Source organism: Phocoena sinus, chromosome 2, assembly GCF_008692025.1.
Source record: "Phocoena sinus isolate mPhoSin1 chromosome 2, mPhoSin1.pri, whole genome shotgun sequence".
Lineage (NCBI taxonomy): Eukaryota > Metazoa > Chordata > Mammalia > Artiodactyla > Phocoenidae > Phocoena > Phocoena sinus.
The window spans coordinates 82,154,431-82,177,325 of record NC_045764.1 but is presented as its reverse complement, the minus strand read 5'-3'; the positions used below and the strand labels follow the sequence as shown (position 1 = coordinate 82,177,325).

The window sequence follows — 22,895 nt, the reverse complement described above, 5'->3', positions numbered from 1 at the left end:
GAGTAAATTAAAAAAAACATAAAACTGTGGTATACTCATACAATGGAATACTACTTACCAATAAGAAGAATCAACTACGGATACAAGCAAGAACATGAATGAATCTCCAAAGTATTAGGCTGAGTTAAAGAATCTGTACACAAACGAGTACAATTCTGTATGAGTCCTTTAAATGAAGTACTAGAACAGGTAAAACAAATACAACGTGGGGAAAAGAATCAGAACAGTAGTTGCCTCTGGGGGTAGGAGGGTCTGGGGAGGGAATCTTGTGGGGCGATGGCAACATTCTATACCTTGAAGGGGTCTGGGTTACATAGGTGTTAAGCCCTTTTTCAAACCTCAGAGAACGCACACTTAAGATTTGTACCTTTCACTGTCTGGAAATTTTATAAAAAGAACTAAACAACAACGGAACTCTTAACAATACGCATACTACTATTTAGGAGGACATGTACTGATGTATGCGATTACCCTAAAACACTTCAAAAAATAAGATGGGCTGAGGACTGAAGTATAAAAAGATGGATAGACATGTGATATAACAAATATGGTAAAATATTCATGCTAGAATCTAGGTGGTGGGACAGATACTCACCGTAGAATTTTTTCAACGTTTTTGTATCCTTTAAATTTTCATAATAAGATGTTGAAGGAAACAAAGAATAAGTATAAAACAAAGTTTGGGGTGTCAGGACTAAACTAGGACAAAGTTGGTTGAGGAGCACATTTATTAAACTACTAGTTAATATAAGCTGCCTCACTTATCAAACAAAAGATATATGTGTATCATTGGTTGAATATCAATCATGACTCCCTAAGTTATTTGGGTTTGCTTTAATTCTTGACAGCTAGCTAAGAGCAGAAGTTTGCTGAAATGTGGCACGGGATGAGTGATACTTGTGAGAGACAGAGGGAGGGAAAGGGAAAGAGAGAGAAAATGGAAGAATGACCTGGCGGGCAATGACACACACTCAGAGACACGCGCCCATGCAAATAGGTGGAGAGAAGCCTCACAAGCACACAGACACACACACCCAAACTCCACACACACTTGTTGCCATGGACGACTATCTTCCATGTCAGGTCTGCTCTTGAAAGTATTTATTGCGAACCTCATAAAGCTGAAATCATTAATACTTTTTTATAGGATAATATTTTTATGATAATTGGGAATATCTCATTTATCAAGAATTGGCCACTACAGAATTTTATAGCTGAAAGGGTCCCAGGAGACTGTCTACTCCAAGCTGTCAAAGTTCTTTTCAAAGCTTGCTTCAAATGAAATGGTGGTAGCCCACCATGTTCTGCAGCTGAGGTCTCTCAGGCCCTTCCATGGAAACCTGAGGCTCTGAGAAGGGATGCAAGTCACTAAGCTAACCCAAGGCCTTTGTTTTCCTGATCCCCAAACTCAAGCCCAGAGAGGTCAATAACTCACCAAATACCACACAGAGAATCTCAAAGGCCAGGACTCCACGTAACCAGAGCTTGGGACTCCTTCTTTGAACTACTTGTTAATTAAATGAGTCTGGCTCTGAAAATAATCCTGAACTCTCAACGGCAGCCATCTACTTGAGAGTGCACAGGCTGGTCTGTTTCAGCTAAAAGCAGCCTTAAATGCATTAGGACGTATGGAACCAAAGGTCTGCTTCTCTTCTGGCGTGAACACAAATGGCTTCCTCAGCCCCGGATTCCCCCGGCTGCGCACATCCCGCCAGGCCTGATGCCTCTGCCGGCAAGGCTGTCGGCCATTTAGGGCCCCGCAGCTGAGACCCAGCCTGGTAAGTAAACATGCCCAAGTTTACCTGGTTCCACCTCAGTTACACCCATTCGGTCCCTCCCTTCTGCCTCACATTCCTCAACCCACAAGGCAATGCTTCAAACCGGAGAGAGAGCTAACTGCAGTGTCTGGACAAACGACATGAGGTCATAGGACCTCCCCAGGGTGGCTCCTTCCTGTGGGGCAGGGGCCTCCTGACTCAGGTCACTTGCCAAGCCCTCCGGGGGCTGCCTGCAGCAGGGCCAGGAGAGCAGCGAGGCCTGCCGCCCACGCCTGTCCTGGGAATCTTCCCCTGTGGAGGGAGATCAGGGTGCATCCACATCCGGGAAGGCTCCGGAATGAGGCAAAGGCTTCAAGAGGAAGGGCCACGTCCTCAGGAACAGGCCAAACCCACCCACCCCACATGCTCAGATACAACCAGAGTGGCATCTTCTCATGTCTCCCGTCTATTTGAGGGGTCTACCGGCATCAGCCACAGAAATGGCTTGGAGACTTTACATGGCGTATGGGATGACAGGGGTTTTCTCCTAGCCACACTCTGGACTGGAAGGGAGTCTCCACGTTCTCCGTCAGCCAGGCCAGGGCAGCGACACCACGCTCCCTCTCTTCTCTTCACTCGTTCCTCCAGGCCTTCCCAGCTCCCCAGCCTCCTCCCGTGTCTCCCTAAATCCCTCCCGGCCTCTCCTCATGACGGGCTGTTTCTGGAGCGTTTCACCCTTTCCCGCAGCTTCCACGACTGCCCTGGCAACTGTGCACCACTGAGGCCTCCAGCCCAGATCTCTCAGTGGGTCTAGACCACATTTCCAACTGTCTCCCAGACGTCAGCCCCTAAATGTCCTCTGACAGTCACAAATCCCAAGCTTGAGTGATCATTACGCCTGCCCCACACACAACCTTCCTCCTCAGTTCCCCCACCCGTCACATCAGAAACCTGGGACAGCGCTGGACACCCTCTCCCTCCTTCCCTTAGCCCCCAACAATCAAATGGTTATCAGGTGCTAGGACGCCTATACGTAAACAGGTCTCACCTGTCTGCCCCATCCACCCGCAATGCTATGGCCATCAATCAGCTCTCCCTATGCTGTGCCCACCAATCTTCTCTTGATGGGTACCGCAACCTGCGGAGTGCTTCCTCAACCAGGCTGAGTACCGGTTTCTGTGGAGAGACAGATTCCTTTACCCACACCTGAATCAGAATTTCCGTGGGTGGGGCCCAGCAAGATGAAAGTTCCCCTTGATGGATTCTGATGAACATCCAGGCCTGGGAACCACGGTCCTGGCCAGTTTTCCTACTCAGGCCTCACCTTCTTTTCAATCCACCCTCTGCCTGCTGCCACCCAAACCACCAGCAGTTTCTAGAACATGCCAAGCTCTTCCTGGCTCTCTGCTCTGCACTTCTGTTCCTTCCACTCGCAGTGCCACCCCTCCTCTCCCCATCTGTGAGCAAACTGCTCTGAGCAGTCAAGAGTCAGCTCAGCATTCCCACCTGCGGTACTTTCCCCACCACCCTCCCCCACCCACCCCCGAGGCAGGACTGGATGCTCCCTCCCCAGCTTTCAGGTAGCTTCCCATCTCGCCCACTGGCATGTGAGCTTCAAGAGCCTTGTCTTTGTGCCCTGGAACTCAATACAACGATTTCCCCATGGCTAGCACTCCATAAAAACATCTACTGAACAAAAACTCAAATTCCAAGTAGTCTGCACCAATCAACCTGGTATTTTAGTCTTTAGGTCCCTTTTTTTACTCTTTTGAACTATCCGTATATAATACAATAGAAAAACCTAATTTTCCAGGGTGGTTAATGTCACATAGAAATCTAAAAGCTGCTTAGAATAGCTAATGGAAAGTTATTAAACTGAGCTTTGACCTTATTTGAGACAGAGGCCCTGGACTGCATTTCTCTTGACCTTGCATATCGGAGTTTCCACAGAATTTCTGTGAAGATGTCTTGTGAGTTCCTCAAGCACAAGGAAGAGAAAGAGATGGGTGAACGATAATATGATTTGTGAATCTGTGGCTAAAACCTGAGTTCTGGTTAATTAGAAAGGTCTTTAGAGGCATGCTATACAGCTCTACCGCCTCACCCTCCATTCATCACTTTCACCAGTATCTTAGATAAAAAACCAGAACACATGTATATCAAATATGCAGATAAAATGATCAGCCAAAGATGATCAAGATACAAAAAGGTTTTAAAAAAGCTTCAAAAAGGTTTTGACAAGCTGCAGAACATTAAACACTAAACAACAAGACGGAAAATTTAAAAGGAATAAATGTGAAGTCCAATAGTTAGGTACCAAAAATTAACTGTATTACAATAGCATCAATATAAAAAGCAACTAACTTTTATTAAGCCTTATGTGTCAGATAATTGTGCTAAGGATTTTCCACAGGTAATTTAATCCTTACAATGACTGGTAAGACTTAAATCCATTCTACGGGTGTGGAAACTCAAGAGAAATTAAGTAACTTGCTCAATGTCATCCAGTTAGCAGAACCAAGACTTAGCCCCAGCCACCATGCATGTGCATTCCAGGGGCAGCATGTAGCAGCTCTGCTTAAAACAAACAGAACACTGACTTAATGCTCGCCTGCACTAAGGGCAGCTCACAGGAGGCTGCAGCCCCACGAGTTCCACGGTACTCTGGCTGAGCAGACCAGATCTAGAGAATAGTGCCACAAAGATGGGCATCAAGGAATTGAAATTCACCCAGAGGGTGGTGCCCTTGATGGTGAAGGGTCTGGAATGATGCTGTAAGAGAAAAAGTTGGTGCTATCATCACTCTCCTCAAGCTCTCAGTCCTGCCCACAGCTCATTCTAAAGAGCTCCATGTCTTTCAACTCCTGCCACCCAGCCTCAGGTCCACCATTACCTTCTGAAGCTATTCCATGCCTGGTGCCTTTCTTACATCTTCAGATTCCAGTCCTCCACCAGTTCCATCCCTTCAGACTGTGACCATGCCCAGCTGTCCCCTCTCTCCCGCACGGTTCTACTAAAAGAGAAGCAATGCCAAGGACTTCCTGGTGGCCAAATCCCATGACACTTCCTCAGCCTTCATCCTCCTTGACTTCTCTGCAGCTATAGAACTGACTGCTGAATTGTTATTGATACACATGGTCTTCTTACTTTGCATATTTTATATGTTTATGATCACAGAGCAGATGCATTTTTGTGCCATCATTTTCCACGTAACATAAACGTTTTCCCATGTTGTTATGAACTCTTCACAGTAGCATTTTTTATGGCTTCATACTATTCTATTCTTCAATCTATAATTCACGTAACTCTAGCCCTCTTCCTGGACATTGGGGTTGGTTCCATTTTAGTTATTAGAAGGAATAATCTGATAAATAACCAGATGTTGGAGGAGGCAGCTATGAAATGAATGGACTTTCCAAAAATCCTCTGTGTGTTGGGGGAAAGGTCAGATCCCTTGAAGAGAAGGAAGATGATAAGGTCGTTGAATAAGGTGGTGAGAGTAGGAGGTATCGAGAAGATAGGTTTTTAATCCTAGCTCATCGCTTCTATGTAACCTTAGGCAACTTACTTAACCTGAGCCATTTGTAAAAATGGAATAGCAATAACTAACACATGGCATTGTTTATTCAGATTAAATGAAAGACGTTCTGCGGATAAAGTTCACAGAGTTCTGAGGATGGCATCTGGCACATAAGAAGTACTCAATGACTATAAGATAAAAGTAACTATCATCAACATCATCATCGTCATGACCATAGCTCTTTCTGAAAGCAAAAAAACTCATTCATTCACGCGTGCACACATCAAACATTTACTGAGTCTCTACTGCTCCCTGTTCTCTAGAAACCCTTGGTCAATAGGGGAGACAGAGTTAAGGAGCTGTTACAAGTCATCATGAAAAGTGCCTGGATGGAGGGGCTGGCTGCAAAGATTTCTCAGAAGAGGCACTGCTCAACAATGTGACCGACAAGGGGTTAATATCTAAAATACACAAACAGCTCATACAACTCAATATAAAACAAACAAACAACCCAATCAAAAAATGGGCAGAAGACCTCAACAGACATTTCTCCAAAGAAGACAAACCGATGGCCAATGGGCACACGAAAAGATGCTCGACACTGCTAATGACTAGCAATTAATTAATAATTATTAATTAATTATTAGAGAAATGCAAATCAAAACCATAACGAGGTATCACCTCATACTGACCAGAATGGCCGTCATCTAAAAGTCTACAACTGGGACTTCCCTGGTGGCACAGTGGTTAAGAATCCACCTGCCAATGCAGGGGACACGGGTTCAAGCCCTGGTCCGGGAAGATCCCACATGCCGCGGAGCAACTAAGGCCGTGCTCCACAACTGCTGAAGCCCACATGCCTAGAGCCCGTACTCCACAACAAGAGAAGCCACCGCAGTGAGAAGCCCACGCACAACAAGGAAGAGTAGCCCCCTCTCGCCACAACTAGAGAAAGACCGCGTGCAGCAACAAAGACCCAACACAGCCAAAAATAAATAAATAAATTTATTTATTAAAAGAAAATAGTCTACAGCTCATAAGTGCTGGAGAGCGTGTGGAGGAAAAAACCTTCCTACACTGTTGGTGGGAATGTAAACTGACGCAGCCACTATGGAAAACAGTATGGAGGTTCCTTAGAGCTACCGTATGATCCAGCAATCCCACTCCTGGGCATATATCCAGAAAAGATGAAAACTCTAATTCGAAAAGATACAGGTACCCCAATGTTCATAGCAGCACTAGTTACAACAGCCAAGACATGGAAAGTGCCCATCAACAAACGACTGGTTTAAAAAGATGTGAGATATATATATATATATATATATATATATATATATCTCACACAAAATGGACTGTGTATATAGATATAGATATTACTCAGCAGTAAAAAAGAATGAAATATTGCCATTTGCAGCAACATGGATGGACCTAGAGATTATCATAGTAAGTCAGAGAAAGACAAATATTATATATCATTTATATGTAGAATATAAAAAATAATACAAATGAATTTATATACAAAACAGAAATAGACTCACATAGTAAACAAACTTATGGTTACAAAGGGGAAAAGGAGCGGGGGAGGGAGAGATAAACTAAGAGTATGGGATTAACAGATGCAAACTACTATACATAAGATAGACAAGCAAAAAGGATTTACTGTATAACACAGGGAACTGTATTCAATATCTTGTATTAACCTATCATGGAAAATAATATGAATAACTTTGCTGTATACCTGAAACTAACACAATATTGTAAATCAGCTATACTTTGATTTAAAAAATAGGAAAGACGAAGAGGCACTGCTCACATTGAATCTGAAAGGTGCAGGCACCGGTGAGCAGAACAGACAGAGAGTGGTGACACTGCGGGAATGCACTGCAGGATGGCAAGAAGTTGGGCAGAGGGTGAGCCAAGGTAGGAGCTGGCAGGCAGCGGGGGAAGATAGAGAGGCGGGGCCTTGCGGCTGCTCAGTGAGTCTGAAAGTGACAGGGGCCTCCAGAGGGGCTCAATTAGAGGATGGCCGGACCGGTTTTTCTCAGAGAGATTTCAAACAGTGGCACTGCTGAACAGCAGCAAATGCTCTGAACGTTTCTAAGGCACGCTGCCAGAGCTTTTGAAAAGGGGTGGGTCGTTTCACACTTCAACTGGCAGCAACTACTCTCAACCCACTTCCTCCGGAGTGTCCCCTTTCTCAGAACCTCTCTTCCTGTGGTTCCCGTGCCAGGCCTCCCGTGTCCCCCTCCCTGTGACGGCTCCATCTGCGGCCCCTCTGCCTCCTTTCCTCCCTGAACAGATGCATCCCCAGTGTCCTGTCTTAGCCCTCTTCTCTCCCTTGATGATGCCCTCATGCCTGGGCTTCAATCACCACCTACGGGGAAAACTCCTGGCCCATCTTCTATACCAACCTCCAACCACTCAGGGCACTCTCCCTTGGAAGCCCCTTCCCCACATCAACCCCCGCAGGTACAAACCTTGCCTCATGAATTCCCTAACGTCTCCTCCTCCTGAAGTCCCTGTGTCAACAGCACCAGCCTGCTTCGATCTTTCAGACTCTAACCTCATGTCAGCCTTGGGTCATCCCTCTTCCTCACACGCCCCAGTGCCGTCTCCCATTCTCACCTACCTCTCCATGCTCTCTGCGAGCTCCTTCCATCCTCCACGTCTAACACTGCAGCCCTAATTTTTTCCCCCATGCACTTAGGATGACCTGAGAATTCAGCTACCTGGCTCCAGCCTCTCTCCCATGGGCACAGAATCTCATGGTCACCGCTGGCATATCTGACTTACACCACCCTGGATCCTGTCATCCCCATTCAAAATATTCAATGGAATATAAAGCCCTGACCTAACTCTTTGGCTGCCATGACTCTCCCCTGCTAAGCCCCATCCCCCAGCAGGCTCCTCCATGCCTTCCAGGCCTCAGCAGATTGAATTACTTGACATTTCTCATTTCTCACTCATCAGAAAACTCCCTGAGGCAAGACTAACCTTCCCCAAGCATAATGTTTTATATACAAAAAGGGCTAAACAAATGTTTTATGGGAGATAATATGCCTGTCTTCAGTGCAGGAAGGGAAATTAGTCAGGGGCCAGGCAGGTAACAGCAGTGTAAAGTGGGTGAGCGGGGCAGCGGGCAGATCATAGGGCGGGTCTGGATGTCACACAGGAACTGGCTGCCACACACGGATCCCTGATTGGACAGCCCACCCATCACCCTGCTACAGGGTGACTACTTGCCTCTGAGTGCAGCAATGGGTTTCAGGTTGTTTTAAAACATTATGTGGCTAAGATTGTGCAGGGAAACAGAGCACTCCTGTGGGTTCACTGTGGCCAAGGTTCCCCCGTCACACACTTTGACTTAGACTAATGGCTAGATCTGCAGACTCGCGAGTGTGGGAGGGAGTGGTAGGGAAGCAAGGGAGAGAGCTTAAGATTTTTGTGTCAGTTTAAGGAAGAACTCTTTAACAAAGAAGTTCTCTAAAACCTAAACAGGTAGCTACACAAATGGGGGAGCTTCCCACCTCTGGAACTGACAAAGTGGAGGCTGATCGACCACTGGGAAGGGAGGTGCCTGGACACAGGTGCTTACTTGGACACAAAGTGGGTAGAGATGGCCATCAAGGCTTCTTCTGGCTCTGCGATTCTCAGTCTTTGTCCATCCAAGCTCACCTCTAGAAAACTCTTCCATATTAGTTTTCCTACATTGTGCCTGGTACCTAGTTGGTATTTAATAAATATTTGTGGCATGAGTCACTTTATGATAGGGGTATTCACACTTGTGTCTTTTTGCTTCAGGAAAAATTGTTACTTAGAATGGATTAATCAGCATTTTCCTCCAACCTCCAAAGTATCTTCCAAGAACAGGTTTTTTTCAAGTTTTTTTTTTTAGCTCCAGTAAGCTGAAGATCTAAGAAGCACTGCTGGATATTTGATGTCTCACATTCTCACTGGTAAAACTATTCTACCACTGCCATTTAGAACTCTAGTTAATAGAGGGGGAAATACTGTTTGGTTAGTTTGTATTTGTACTGTTAACTAATTAAACAAAGTAGAAGAAAAAACGCTTACTTAAACCATTGAAACAAATTATTTACAGCCATGGTATAGATCTACAGCAAAAGTGTCTCTTTATTATAAAGCTAGTGCACTTGTCAGGGGAAATGGATGAATTCTAGTCTCATCTATCTGAATACTGGGTACCATATATTTCCCCCACTGGGGTACAGGAGTATCTGGCTTTATGGCTATTTGAGTGGATTTTTTCCAACACTTTCACACTTTTTTTTTTTTTTTTTTTTGCGGTACACGGGCCTCTGACTGTTGTGGCCTCTCCCGTTGCGAAGCACAGGCTCCGGATGCGCAGGCTCAGAGGCCATGGCTCACGGGCCCAGCCGCTCCACGGCATGTGGGATCTTCCCGGACCGGGGCACGAACCCGTGTCCCCTGCATCGGCAGGCGGACTCTCAACCACTGCGCCACCAGGAAAGCCCCACTTTCACACTTTTTATCCAAATAATTAACCAAGCTCATCTCAGAAGGTTCTGGGCACCATGTGGGAATCCTGACCTTCCCAGCGAAGGGGGGGAGCCCTCGTTTGCGGGAAGAGGAGGTTTCAGAGGAATGCTCTAGAGCGATTCCCGGACTCGGGGTGTACGTGAAAGGTATTTTTATAAGCGGTAAAGCACCTTATAAATGTGAGTAAAGAGCCTGTGACTACAGCGTCAGGATCCCTGGATTCCCAGGAGCCCTCAACTTCTACTACGGGTAAGGCCTGGGCCACACTCCCAAGCACCCGCAGCTCCAGGCACCAGATGAACTTCAGTGCACGTGCAGGTATTTTGAAGACCCGGGAATTCTAGAAAGCATCCTGAATACTGCGGTCCGAGCTTCTGTGCCGAGTTGTTCAAGGGGTAAGATTACAGACTATTCTTCGCCCGTGTCTGAGGTTTCTGAGTTTCCGTGGGCAAGTCTGATTCCCTCTGTGGCGCGGGAGAAGGGACGGACCCGCAACTCCTGGACACCGGGAAGCTCGGGTCCGGCCGGAGAAGCAGCCCCTAGCACTCCGTCTTCCCATCCCGAGGGGACCCAGGCTCCCGGGGGCGCCATCCCCACCGATAGGGACCCGAGCTCTCGGCGGGGCGGGGGATACGAGGCTCCGCGGCCCCTCCCCGCGGCGAGCGCGCCAGGTGCACAGGTGTGGCCCGGGCGCCAGGTACAGTCAGCATTAGCGCCCGGCCGCTTCCCTCCCGCGCTCCTTCCCTTAGGTCGGGCCGCCCTGCCTACCTGCGTGTACAGCTCGGCCACCGCCATGGGCGCGAGAGGGCAGCTCGAGGGCTGCGGAGGTGCAAGGCTCGGGGGCTGGGCCGGCGGCTCTGTGGCCCCGGGGCAGGTAACCGTCGCTGCGGGTCCCGCAAATCAGCGCTGGGCCATCTTGCGGAAGAAGTTTCCCAGAAGCCAACTAACTTTGCAGAGCGTTGGCGGCCCCGAAGGAGAGAAGTCGCGGATTGGTCATTCCCGGCCCGTGGCGAGGCCTCGCTGTGATTGGCGGGGCGGGGGCTGCGGGCGCGGCGCCCCTCCTCCGGGCGGGTGCCTGCGGCGAAGTGGGTCCACCTGGCTGGGGCAGAGTGCTCAGCCAAGAGCCCGCGGGTCACGGGATTCGCTGGCTCTCGAGGGAGGAAGCAGGTGTGTTCCGAGGAGTTCCCGACCCAAGTTTTAGCTCCCTTATAAGGGTCTCAACGTGCTTATTGGAAAGAGCAGAGGATATAACCATTTGCATAGAAAATCCAAGAGAATCAGCCACTAGAACTTGTTAAAGAGTTCAGCCAAGTGACTATATTCAAAATCAGATTTTAAAGTGAATAAGTTTCCTTTGTATGAGCAAAAACTGGTTAGAAAATAAGATATTTGAAATATAAACGAAACTATAAAGTGTCCACTAACAAAAATGCACTTGGCCTTTGTGGAGAAAGTGTTTGAATTTCTCTTCAAGGGTATAAAAGAAGGCCCGAATAAATGGGGAAACGTGCTATTCTCATGGATGGGAATATTTAATATTGTACAGGTGTCAATTGTACCCAAATTAATATATAAGCCTAATACAACTGGAATCAAAATCCTAGCAGGCGGACTTCCCTGGTGGCACTAGTGGTTGGGAATCTGCCTGCCAATGCAGGGGACATGGGTTCAAGCCCTGATCCGGGAAGATCCCACATGGGGCGGAGCAACTAAGCCCGTGAGCCACAACTACTGAGCCTGCGTACCACAGCTACTGAAACCTGTGCACCTAGAGCCCATGCTCGCCAACAAAGAGAAGCCACCGCAATGAGAAGCCTGCACACTGCAACGAAGAGTAGCACTGGCTTGCTGCAACTAGAGATAGCCTGTGCACAGCAGCAAAGACCCAACGCAGCCAAAAAATAAATTTAATAAATTAAAAAAAAAAATCCTAGCAGGACTTTTGGAGAATTGTAAAGTGATTTTATATTTTTTACGGAATAATAAAAGTCCGTGTATAATTAAGACAATGCTCAAAACAAAGAACAAAGAGATTAGCCCTACCGTGTATTAAGGGATATCACAAAGCCATGGTCATTAAAACAGTGTGACACCGGCATGGGAATGGAAAAATGAATAATGGAACAGAATGGAATCTACCAACAGAAGCCTGCGTTATATAGTGGCCTGGAGAACCAGAGGAGGAAGGGAAAGATTATTTAATAGAAGAGTCATTATATTAAAAAAAACATAAAAATAAAAGCAAGTGCATGGCAAACAGTACATTCAAAAATAAACTCTAGATGGATTCATGATTAAAACTTAAAAGTAAAATGAGGAAATTACTAGAAAAAACATAGGGGTAATATCTTTTAAATGTTGGGTTAAGAAAGAATGAGTTAAGATACAACGTAGCACAGCTATAGAAGGAAATTATGGATTTAAGGTCATCAAAATGAAAGATTTCTGTTCAGTGAAGAACACCATTTGCAAAGAAAGCTGACAGATTAGGAAATATATTTGCAATTTAAAAAACAAGTGATTAATATCTAGAATATTAATCTAGAGTATGTAAGAAACTACTGTAAATTGGTTAAAGAAAAGATAGGAAGTCCAGTTTTAAATTTTGGACAGTTGGCAAAGGAAATGAATAGGCAATTTTCACATGGGGATATTCAAATGGCTGGTTAGCATATAAAGAGATGTTAACTTTATTAGTAGAGAAATAAAATAAATAAAAATGAAAACAATGAGATCACTTCACATCCATATTGGCAACAATATTTAGGTTGGACAACATCATATGCTGCCTAGGATGTGAGAAAACAAGAACGTTTTTGCTCACACAGCTGTTGGGAACTATACAGTCACCCCTTGGTATTCGGGGGAGGATTGGTCCCAGGACACCCAAGGATACCAAACTCCTTGGATGCTCAAGTCCCTAATATATTGATATAATGGCATGGTATTTGCATATAACCTACACACATCCTTCTGCATATTTTAAATCATCTCTAGATTACTTATAATACCCAATACAATGGAAATGCTATGTAAATAGTTGCTGAAGCATGGAAATTCAAGTTTTGCTTTTCCGGAAATTTCTGGAATTAAAAAGTGTATATTTTGGATCTGAGGTGGTTGAATCTGTGTTTGCAGAACCTGTGGGTATGGAGGGCTGACTGTACTGATCCTCCTATTTAAGAGAGCAATTTGAGAATATTTACTGAAAATAAACTCAGGCAGAAAAATTCTCACATAGTCACCCAAAGAGATAATTATGTAGATGTTCATCACAACACAGTTCTATATCAAAGAGTTGGAAACACTTAAATATCCATCAGAAGGGGTATGAATAAGTAAAATAGTGTATACATACAACGTAAAACTGTACAGCTGCTGGTAGGAATGGACATGATCTACCTATACCACTCTGAGAGATATAAAAAACAATGCTGAATAGATGTCTAGCACAAGTCATATATATATGTATTTTTTGTTATTTTTTTATTTTTTACACACCTTTACTGGAGTATAATTGCTTCACGATGCTGTGCTAGTTTCTGTTGTACAACAAAGTGAATCAGCCGTATGCATACATGTGTCTCCATATCTCCTCCCTCTTGAGCCTGCCTCCCACCCCCTCATCCCACCCTTCTAAGTCATCTCAAATCACTGAGGTGATCCCCCTGTGCTATGCCGTTGCTTCCCACTAGCTATTTTACATTTGGTAGTGTATATATGTCAATGCTACTCTCACTTCGCCCCAGCTTCCCCTTCCTCCCCCGTCCCCATGTCCTCAAGTCCATTCTCTACATCTGCATCTTTATTCCTGCCCTGCCACTAGGTTCATCAGTGCCATTTTTTTTAGATTCCATATATATGCATTAGCATATGGTATTTGTTTTTCTCTTCCTGACTTACTTCACTCTGTATGACAGACTCTAGGTCCATCCACCTCACTACAAATAACTCAATTTTGTTTCTTTTTATGGCTGAGTAATATTCCATTGTATATATGTGCCATATCTTCTTTATCCATTCATCTGTCTGTGGACATTTAGGTTGCTTCCATGTCCTGTCTATTGTAAATAGTGCTGCAATGAACATATATATTTTAAAACTCACAAAAACTGCAATACTATATGTTGTCCATGGATATCAGCATGTGTAAATAAAAGTTGGATGATAACTTGCAAAGTCATCCATTAAATATATAAAAGTGGATATTCATGAGGTTGAAGGAAGTGAGACTGGGTATAAAGAAAAAAGGGAAACCAAAAATATGAAAAAGGGCTTGACATGGACCAACCACGATAGGTGCCAGAAAAAGAGAATTATGGTAAATTCAATTTTGTACACTTATTTTTCAAAATAACATAAAGAAAGGAAAAGGCATAAAGTGGGTAGGGATAGCTGTGTCGTTCCTCAGTTAAGAAAGGAATCCAAATGTCTAACTACTTTTTTCTTTATTTTTAAATTTTTTTTTTGGCCATGCTGCATGGCTTGCAGAATTTTAGCTCCCTGACCAGGGACTGAACCTGGGCCATGGCGGTGAAAGCGCCAAGTCCTAACCACTGGACCACCAAGGATTTCACTACTTTTTTCTTTAAATAGAAATTTTACTGAAGAATAAAATTATATACAGAAAGTGCACAAATAATAAATGTACAGCTCAATGTATTCTTATACATGGAACACAGCAGCACACTCAAGTAAACACCACCCAACCCAGACAGAACATTTTCAACATCCTCAAACCTTCAATGTCCCTTCTAGCCATTACCCCTCAAAGATAACCGAAGTTATGACTTCTATCACCACGAGTTAGTTTTACCTATTTTGGATGTTTTTATAAATGGAATCATGTTTGTAATTTTTTGCATTTGGTTTTTACATGACATTTATCCATGCTGTTGCATGTAGCTGCAGTTTGCTATCTTTTGTCACGTACAGCATTCCACTGTATAAATAGTTTACCATTTATTTATTCATTCTCTTATTGATAAATATTTGGGTTCTTTTGGTTTGTGGTGATGAGGCTCTGGGCAAGCTGCCCCAGTATGTGCTGCTCTGGCATGTGGATTATTTTGAGCTGAAAAGAAGCAGGACCCAAAAGACTACGGAAGAACCTTTGAACTCCCACCCTTGCTGCCTGAAAGAATTTAAGATAGAGGCCTGTCCCAGGAAGAAGCTATCACCATAGACAACTATAGTAAAGTATGAATTAGGTGTGGTAGGCAGGGAGGAACCTAGCAAGGTCTGTTTACTCAAAGTCCTCTCACTGCCCAGTTGCCTTTGGATGGGCCAGCAAATATTTATTTACCAAACATCAACTATTTTTATCTTCCTGAAATTACCTTACTTCCTTTTGAAGTCTCAGATCCTCTCACCTCCTTCTTCTTAGTCCAGAATATATACACACCTCATCTTGCCTTGCTGTCTTTGGAATTCTTCATGCATATGTGGTTTCCCCATGCGCATGTAATAAGTTTGATTTTTTCCTGTTTATCAGCTTTACTTCATTTTAATTGCCAGCCCAAAGAACTAAAAGAAGAAAACCCCTCTCCCCAAAGTGGCTATTATGAATAATGCTGGTATGAACCTTTTTTATATGGGTTTTTTTATACGGACCTATGAACTTTTTATATGCACAGATCTATGCATTTCTGTTGGGTACATAAAAGGAATGGGATTGCTGGATCATAAGGTATGCAATGCTCAACTTTAGTAGATATTGAAAGAGTTTCCAAAACTCGTATCAATTTCTACCTCTATCAGCAGTATATGAAATTTTCATTTGCTTAATATCCTCAGCAACCTTGACATGTCAGCTTTTTAAATGTTTGCCTTTCTGATGAGTGTGTTGTGATATCTCATTGTGGTTTCACTTTGCATTTCCACGATGACACTTTGTTGACCATATTGGTATTCTCTTTTGTGAAATATCTGTTCGAGCCTTTAGGCCACTTCGATTGCTATTTAAACAGAAGTTCTATTTTCAGCCCCACATCACTTTGTGCTGCTGTCTCTGAGTTCTGTTCCCGAGTGTTTCAGACTTCTGCTCCGTGAACTAGGCTACTACTTCTGGACTCCCCACCTTTGCAAGTTTAGGTTCAGCCTTCCTGTCATTTATGAAAATAAGCAACAATTGTCTGTTTTTCATCCTCCAAAATTTGTTGTCACTTCTCTTCCATTCTCTTTCTCATATTGTGTTTATCATCATTTATGGGCATTTCAGGAGGAAAGGAAGGTCAATAAAAGCATTGAATCCACCATCTTTCTTCATATATTTTGGTCACAAATCCTTTATCAGATATATAATTTGCAAATATTTTGCCCCACTGTGTAGATTATCTTTCCATTTTCTTCATGGTGTCTTTTGCTGTACAAACTTTCAAATTTTGATGAAGCCGATTTATCTATTCTTTTTCTTTTATGGATCATGCTTTGGGTATTGTATCTAAGAAATCTTTGCCTAGCTTAAAGTCACAAAAATTTTCTTCTACAGGTTTCATACTTTCAGCTCTAACATTTAAGACTATGATCCATTTTGGGTTACTTTTTGTGTGTGCTATTTAGGTAAGGGTCTAAATTAATCTCTTTCTACATTTGGATATTGAATTGTTCTGGCATCACTTATTGTAAAGAATTGTATTGAATTGCCTTGACAGCCTTGTCAAAAATCAGTTGACCATAATTTCAGGATGTTCATTTCTGTTCCATAGATTTTATGTCAACACATGTGCCAGTACCACCCGTGCCTGTCTTGATGACTGTAGCATCAAAGCTTTGAAATTGGAAGGTGTAATTCCTCCAACTTTGTTTTCCTTTTTCAAAATTGTTTTGACTGTTCTGAGTCCTTTGCATTTTCATATAAATTTTATATAAATTTTAATTTCAGCTTGGGATTTTGTTAGGGACTGTGTTGAATCTGTATTTCAATTTGGGGAGAACTGCCATCTTAGTAGCACCGAGTATTCTAATTCATGGAATTCCTCTTATTCCTAGTTTATAAGATTTTTAAAAAAACATTGAATGGGATTTTGTTAAATGCTTTTTCTGCATCTATTGAGATGATCATGTGGGGTTTGTCCTCTATTCTATTAATATGGTGTATTATATTAATTGATTTTTGAATGTGAAATCAACTTTGCATTCCTGGGATAGACCCCACTTGATCATGGTATGTAATCCTGTTTATGTATTGCTGGATTTAGTGTGTAATGTTTTGGTTTTTTTTTTTTTTTTTTTTTGCCGTACACGGGCCTCTCAGTGTTGTGGCCTCTCCCGTTGCGAAGCACAGGCTCCGGACGCGCAGGCTCTTGACGCGCAGGCTCCTGACGCGCAGGCTCAGCGGCCATGGCTCCTGACAGCGCAGGCTCAGCGGCCATGGCTCACGGGCCCAGCCGCTCTGCGGCATGTGGGATCTTCCCGGACCGGGGCACGAACCCATGTCCCCTGCATCGGCAGGCGGACTCTCCACCACTGCGCCACCAGGGAAGCCCAATGTTTTGGTTTTTGTAATGCTTTTTGCTCTATTTTCATGAGGAGTATTGGTCTGTAATTTTCTTCTCTTGTGGTGTATTTTGTTTGCCTTTGCTGTCAAAGTTGGTTGGTGTTATTTCATCTCTAAATATTTGATAAGAGTTGCCAATAAAGCCATCTGGGCCTGGTCTTTTCTTTATAAGATTATTAATTACTCATTTAATTTTTTACTTATACATATATTCAGAGTTTTATATCTTTTTGAGTCAGTTTTCATAATTTGTATCTTTCTAGGAATTTGTCCATTTCATTTGTTTAATTTGTTGCTGTGAAGTCATTCATGGTATTCTACTATAATTCTTTACATTTTGTTAGGGTCTCTGTAGCAGGGCCGGGACTAAAGTGAGGTGCCTAGGGGGATGTTACTCATTCTCAGGTACTGAGCTTGTATTTGCCTGATCCTGCCTCTCTAAATTTTGCACCCTAGAAATGATGCTCAGAAATGTTGTTCCCTCTTTCATTCCTGATTTTGGTAATTTTTATCTTTTCTCTTTTTGTGTGGTTAATCTGGATAAAAGTTTGTCATTTTATTAATCTTTTCATCAGTTTCATTAATTTCATAAATTTTTCTCTTTTGTGTTCCATTTCATTGATCTCCACTATAACCTTTAGTATTTCCTTCTGCTTGCATTGGGTTTAGTTTGTTCTTTTCTTTTTCCTAGGTTCTTAGGATAGAAGCTTAAATTATTGATTTCAGACATGTCTTCTTTTCTAATAAGGGCAATCAATTTCCTTCTATAACCTGCTTTGGCTACATCCCATAAACTTTGATTTGTTGCATTTTTGTTTTTTTCAACTCAGAATATTTACTAATTTCCTTTGTGATTTCTTCTTTGTTATTTAGAAGCGTCTTACTTAATTTCCAAATACTTGCATATTTTTCAAATTTCCTTCAGTTTTCTAATTTGATTCTGTTGATTTCTAATTTGATTCCATTCTCCATTGTAGTCAGAGAACATACTTTATGTGATTTCAATATTGTTAAATGTACTAAGATTTGTTTCATTGTCTTCATATAATTTATCCTGAAGAGTGATCTGTGTGCTTGAAAAGAATATGGGTAAAATGTTCTATAAATGTCAGTTAGATCAAACTGCTTGATATTATTTTCAAGTCTTCCATATTCTTGCTGATTTCCTGTCTAGTTCGGCTAATTTTTGAGAATAGGATATTGATGGCTCCAACTATTATTGCTGAGTTGTCAATTTCTCCTTTCAATTTTGTCACATTTACTTCATGTATCTCGGGGTTCTGTTAGGTGTCTACAGTTTTTTCTTTTTATAAAAGAAGGGCTCAGGCAAGGCTTATTTCTTTCTCATATAGAAGGTGGACACAGGAGTCTGAGTTGGGGTGGTAATCTCAGTGCCAGGGACAAAGAAACTTCTGTTTTGTGCTTCCACTGTCCTTCAAACAAATGGTCCAAGATTGCTCCCCACATGTTGCATTTAAGTGAAACGGGCCTGGGAAGATCTGCTCCTTCTCAGGCCACGTGGTCGCATGACCACACCTAGTAGCAAAGGAGCCTAGGAAATGTAGGTTTTGACTGAAAGAAGGGAGAATGGATATTAATCTCTGACTGCCCTTCTTTGGGAAACTCTGGGCAAGTTGGGGAGTGGACAGACACGGCAAGGGAATCATAGTGGAATGGGAACAGAAAAATAGCATTCACTAAGATCTGGATCTGGTGAAAGATAACTCACCAAGATCTGGGCCAGGTTCCCCATGCACTGAGCAGTGAGTCTCTAGATCTGCACGTGGCATGACTGGACTCAGTCACTGTCCTTCATTCATTTCTGCTTCTTATGTGCCTTTTTATCTCTTCCCACCACAAACTGCCTGCTTCTCTTAATTTACCCAGGGTACATTTATAACTGCTATATCTTTGTGATGAATTGACTTCTATCATTATGAAATGTCCTTTTTTTCTCTAGAATTTTGTATTTTTTTGTCTGAGTCTATTTTGTCTATTTTGTAGTATAGTTTGAAGTCAGGGAGCCTGATTCCTCCAGCTCCGTTTTTCTTTCCCAAGATTGCTTTGGCTATTCGGGGTCTTTTGTGTTTCCATACAAATTGTGAAATTGTTTTTTCTAGTTCTGTGAAAAATGTCAGTGGTAGTTTGATAGGGATTGCATTGAATCTGTAGATTGCTTTGGGTAGTAGAGTCATTTTCACAATGTTGAGTCTTCCAATCCAAGAACATGGTATATCTCTCCATCTGTTTGTATCATCTTTAATTTCTTTCATCAGTGTCTTATCGTTTTCTGCATACAGGTCTTTTGTCTCCTTAGGTAGGTTTATTCCTAGATATTTTATTCTCTTTGTTGCAATGGTAAATGGGAGTGTTTTTTAAATTTCACTTTCAGATTTTTCATCATTAGTGTATAGGAATGCAAGAGATTTCTGTGCATTAATTTTGTATTCTGCTACTGTAACAAATTCATTGATTAGTTCTAGTAGTTTTCTGGTAGCATCTTTAGGATTCTCTATGTATAGTATCATGTCATCTTCAAACAGTGACAGCTTTACTTCTTCTTTTCCGATTTGGATTCCTTTTATTTCTTTTTATTCTCTGCTGTGGCTAAAACTTCCAAAACTATGTTGAATAAGAGTGGTGAGAGTGGGCAACCTTGTCTTGTTCCTGATCTTAGTGGAAATGCTTTCAGTTTTTCACCACTGAGGATGATGTTGGCTGTGGGTTTGTCATACATGGCCTTTATTATGTTGAGGTAAGTTCCCTCTATGCCTACTTTCTGGAGGGTGTTTATCATAAATGTGTGTTGAATTTTGTTGAAAGCTTTCTCTGCATCTATTGACATGATCATATGGTTTTTCTCCTTCAATTTGTTAATATGGTGTATCACACTGATGGATTTGCATATATTGAAGAATCCTTGCATTACTGGGATAAACCCCACTTGATAATGGTATATGATCCTTTTAATGTGCTGTTGAATTCCACTTGCTAGTATTTTGTCGAGGATTTTTGCATCTATGTTCGTCAGTCATATTGGCCTGTAGTTTTCTTTCTTTTTGACATCTTTGTCTAGTTTTGGTATCAGGATGATGGTGGCCTCGTAGAATGAGTTGGGAGTGTTCCTCCCTCTGCTATATTTTGGAAGAGTTTGAGAAGGATAGATGTTAGCTCTTCTCTAAATGTTTGGTAGAATTCACCTGTGAAGCCATCTGGTCCTGGGCTTTTGTTTGTTGTAAGATTTTTAATCACAGTTTCAATTTCAGTGCTTGTGATTGGTCTGTTCGCATTTTCTATTTCTTCCTGATTTAGTCTCAGAAGGTTGTGCATTTCTAAGAATTTGTCCATTTCTTCCAGGTTGTCCATTTTATTGGCATAGAGTTGCTTGTAGTAATCTCTCATGATCCTTTGTATTTCTGCAGTGTTAGTTGTTAGTTCTCCTTTTTCATTTCTAATTCTATTGATTTGAGTCTTCTCTCTTTTTTTCTGGATGAGTCTGGCTAATGGTTTATCAATTCTGTTTGTCTTCTCGAGGAACCAGCTTTTAGTTTTATTGATCTTTGCTATCATTTCCTTCATTTCTTTTTCATTTATTTCTGATCTGATCTTTATGATTTCTTTCCTTCTGCTAACTTTGGGGTTTTTTTGTTCTTCTTTCTCTAATTGCTTTAGGTATAAGGTTAGGTTGTTTATTTGAGATGTTTCTTACTTCTTAAGGTAGGATTGTATTGCTATAAACCACCCTCTTAGAACTGCTTTTGCTGCATCCCATAGGTTTTGGGTTGTCCTGTTTTCATTGTCATTTGTTTCTAGGTATTTTTTAATTTCCTCTTTGATTTCTTCAGTGATCTCTTGGTTATTAAGTAGTGTCTTGTTTAGCCTCCATGTGTTTTTATTTTTTACAGATTTTTTCCTGTAATTGACATGTAGTTTCATAGCGTTGTGGTCGGAAAAGATACTTGATATAATTTCAATTTTCTTAAGTTTACCAAGGTTTGATCTGTGACCCAAGATATGATCTATCCTGGAGAATGTTCCATGAGCACTTGAGAAGAAAATGTATCTGTTGTTTTTGGATGGAATGTCCTATAAATATAAATTAAGTCCATCTTGTTTAATGTATCATTTAAAGCTTGTGTTTCCTTATTTATTTTCATTTTGGATGATCCGTCCATTGGTGAAAGTGGGGTGTTAAAGTCCCCTACTATGTGTTAAAGTCCCTTACTATGATTGTGTTACTGTCAATTTCCCCTTTTATGGCTGTTAGTATTTGCCTTAGTATTGAGGTGCTCCTATGTTGGGTGCATAAATATTTACAATTGTTACATCTTCTTCTTGGATTGATCCCTTGATCATTATATAGTGTCCTTCTTTGTCTCTTGTAATATTCTTTGTTTTAAAGTCTATTTTGTCTGATACGAGAATTGCTACTCCAGCTTTCTTTTGATTTCCATTTGCATGGAATATCTTTTTCCATCCCCTCGCTTTCAGTCTGTATGTGTCCCTAGGTCTGAAGTGGGTCTCTGGGAGACAGTATATATATGGGTCTTATTTTTGTATCCATTCAGCCAGTCCATGTCTTTTGGTTGGAGCATTTAATCTATTTACATTAAAGGTAATTATTCATATGTATGTTTATATTACCATTTTCTTAATTGTTTTGGGTTTGTTATTGTAGGTCTCTTCCTTCTCTTGTGTTTCCTGCCTAGAGAAGTTCCTTTAGCATTTGTTGTAGAGCTGGTTTGGTGGTGCTGAATTCTCTTAGCTTTTGCTTGTCTGTAAAGGTTTTAATTTCTCCATCAAAACTGAATGAGATCCTTGCTCATAGATCCTTGTAGAGTAATCTTGGTTGTAGGTTTTTCTCCTTCATCACTTTAAACATGTGCTGCCATTCCCTTCTGGCTTGCAGAGTTTCTGCTGAAAGATCAGCTGTCAACCTTATGGGGATCCCCTTGTGTGTTATTTGTTGTTTTTCCTTGCTGCTTTTAATATTTTTTCTGTGTATTTAATTTTTGATAGTTTGATTAATATGTGTCTTGGCGTGTTTCTCCTTGGATTTATCCTGTATGGGACTCTCTGTGCTTCCTGGTCTTGATTAACTATTTCCTTTCCCGTATTAGGGACGTTTTCAACTATAATCTCTTCAAATATTTTCTCAGTCCCTTTCTTTTTCTCTTCTTCTTCTGGGACCCCTATAATTTGGATGTTGGTGTGTTCAATGTTTCCCCAGAGGTCTCTGAGACTGTCCTCAATTATTTTTACTCTTTTTTCTTTATTCTGCTCTGCAGTAGTTATTTCCACTCTTTTATCTTCCAGGTCACTTAACCGTTTTTCTGCCTCAGTTACTCTGCTATTGATCCCTTCTAGAGAATTTTTAATTTCATTTATTGTGTTGTTCATCACTGTTTGTTTGCTCTTTAGTTCTTCTAGGTCCTTATTAAACGTTTCTTTTATTTTCTCTATTCTATTTCCAAGATTTTGGATCATCTTTACTATCATTATTCTGAATTCTTTTTCAGGTAGACTGCCTATTTTTTCATTTCTTAAGTCTGGTGGGCTTTTGCCTTGCTCCTTCATCTGCCGTGTGTTTCTCTATCTT

At 41.9% G+C, this 22,895-nt stretch overlaps 1 protein-coding gene and 1 non-coding gene across 5 annotated transcripts in view; both read right to left on the bottom strand.

Annotated features, from left to right (window-relative positions):
* MYO5C (myosin VC) overlaps nucleotides 1-10,755 on the bottom strand; it is a 117,349-nt gene extending 106,594 nt beyond the window's left edge. For all 4 annotated transcript variants that reach the window (XM_032622234.1, XM_032622235.1, XM_032622236.1 and 1 more), the window contains exon 1: nucleotides 10,567-10,755. In XM_032622234.1, the coding sequence (XP_032478125.1) occupies nucleotides 10,567-10,593 (27 nt within the window). In that variant the 5' untranslated portion in view covers nucleotides 10,594-10,755. The remainder of the gene's footprint in view (nucleotides 1-10,566) is intronic.
* Nucleotides 10,756-14,297: 3,542 nt separating this feature from the next.
* Nucleotides 14,298-14,369, bottom strand: TRNAE-UUC. Its single transcript has one exon. It is a non-coding gene; the product is annotated as a tRNA-Glu (tRNA).
* Between the last annotated feature and the right edge of the window lie 8,526 nt (nucleotides 14,370-22,895).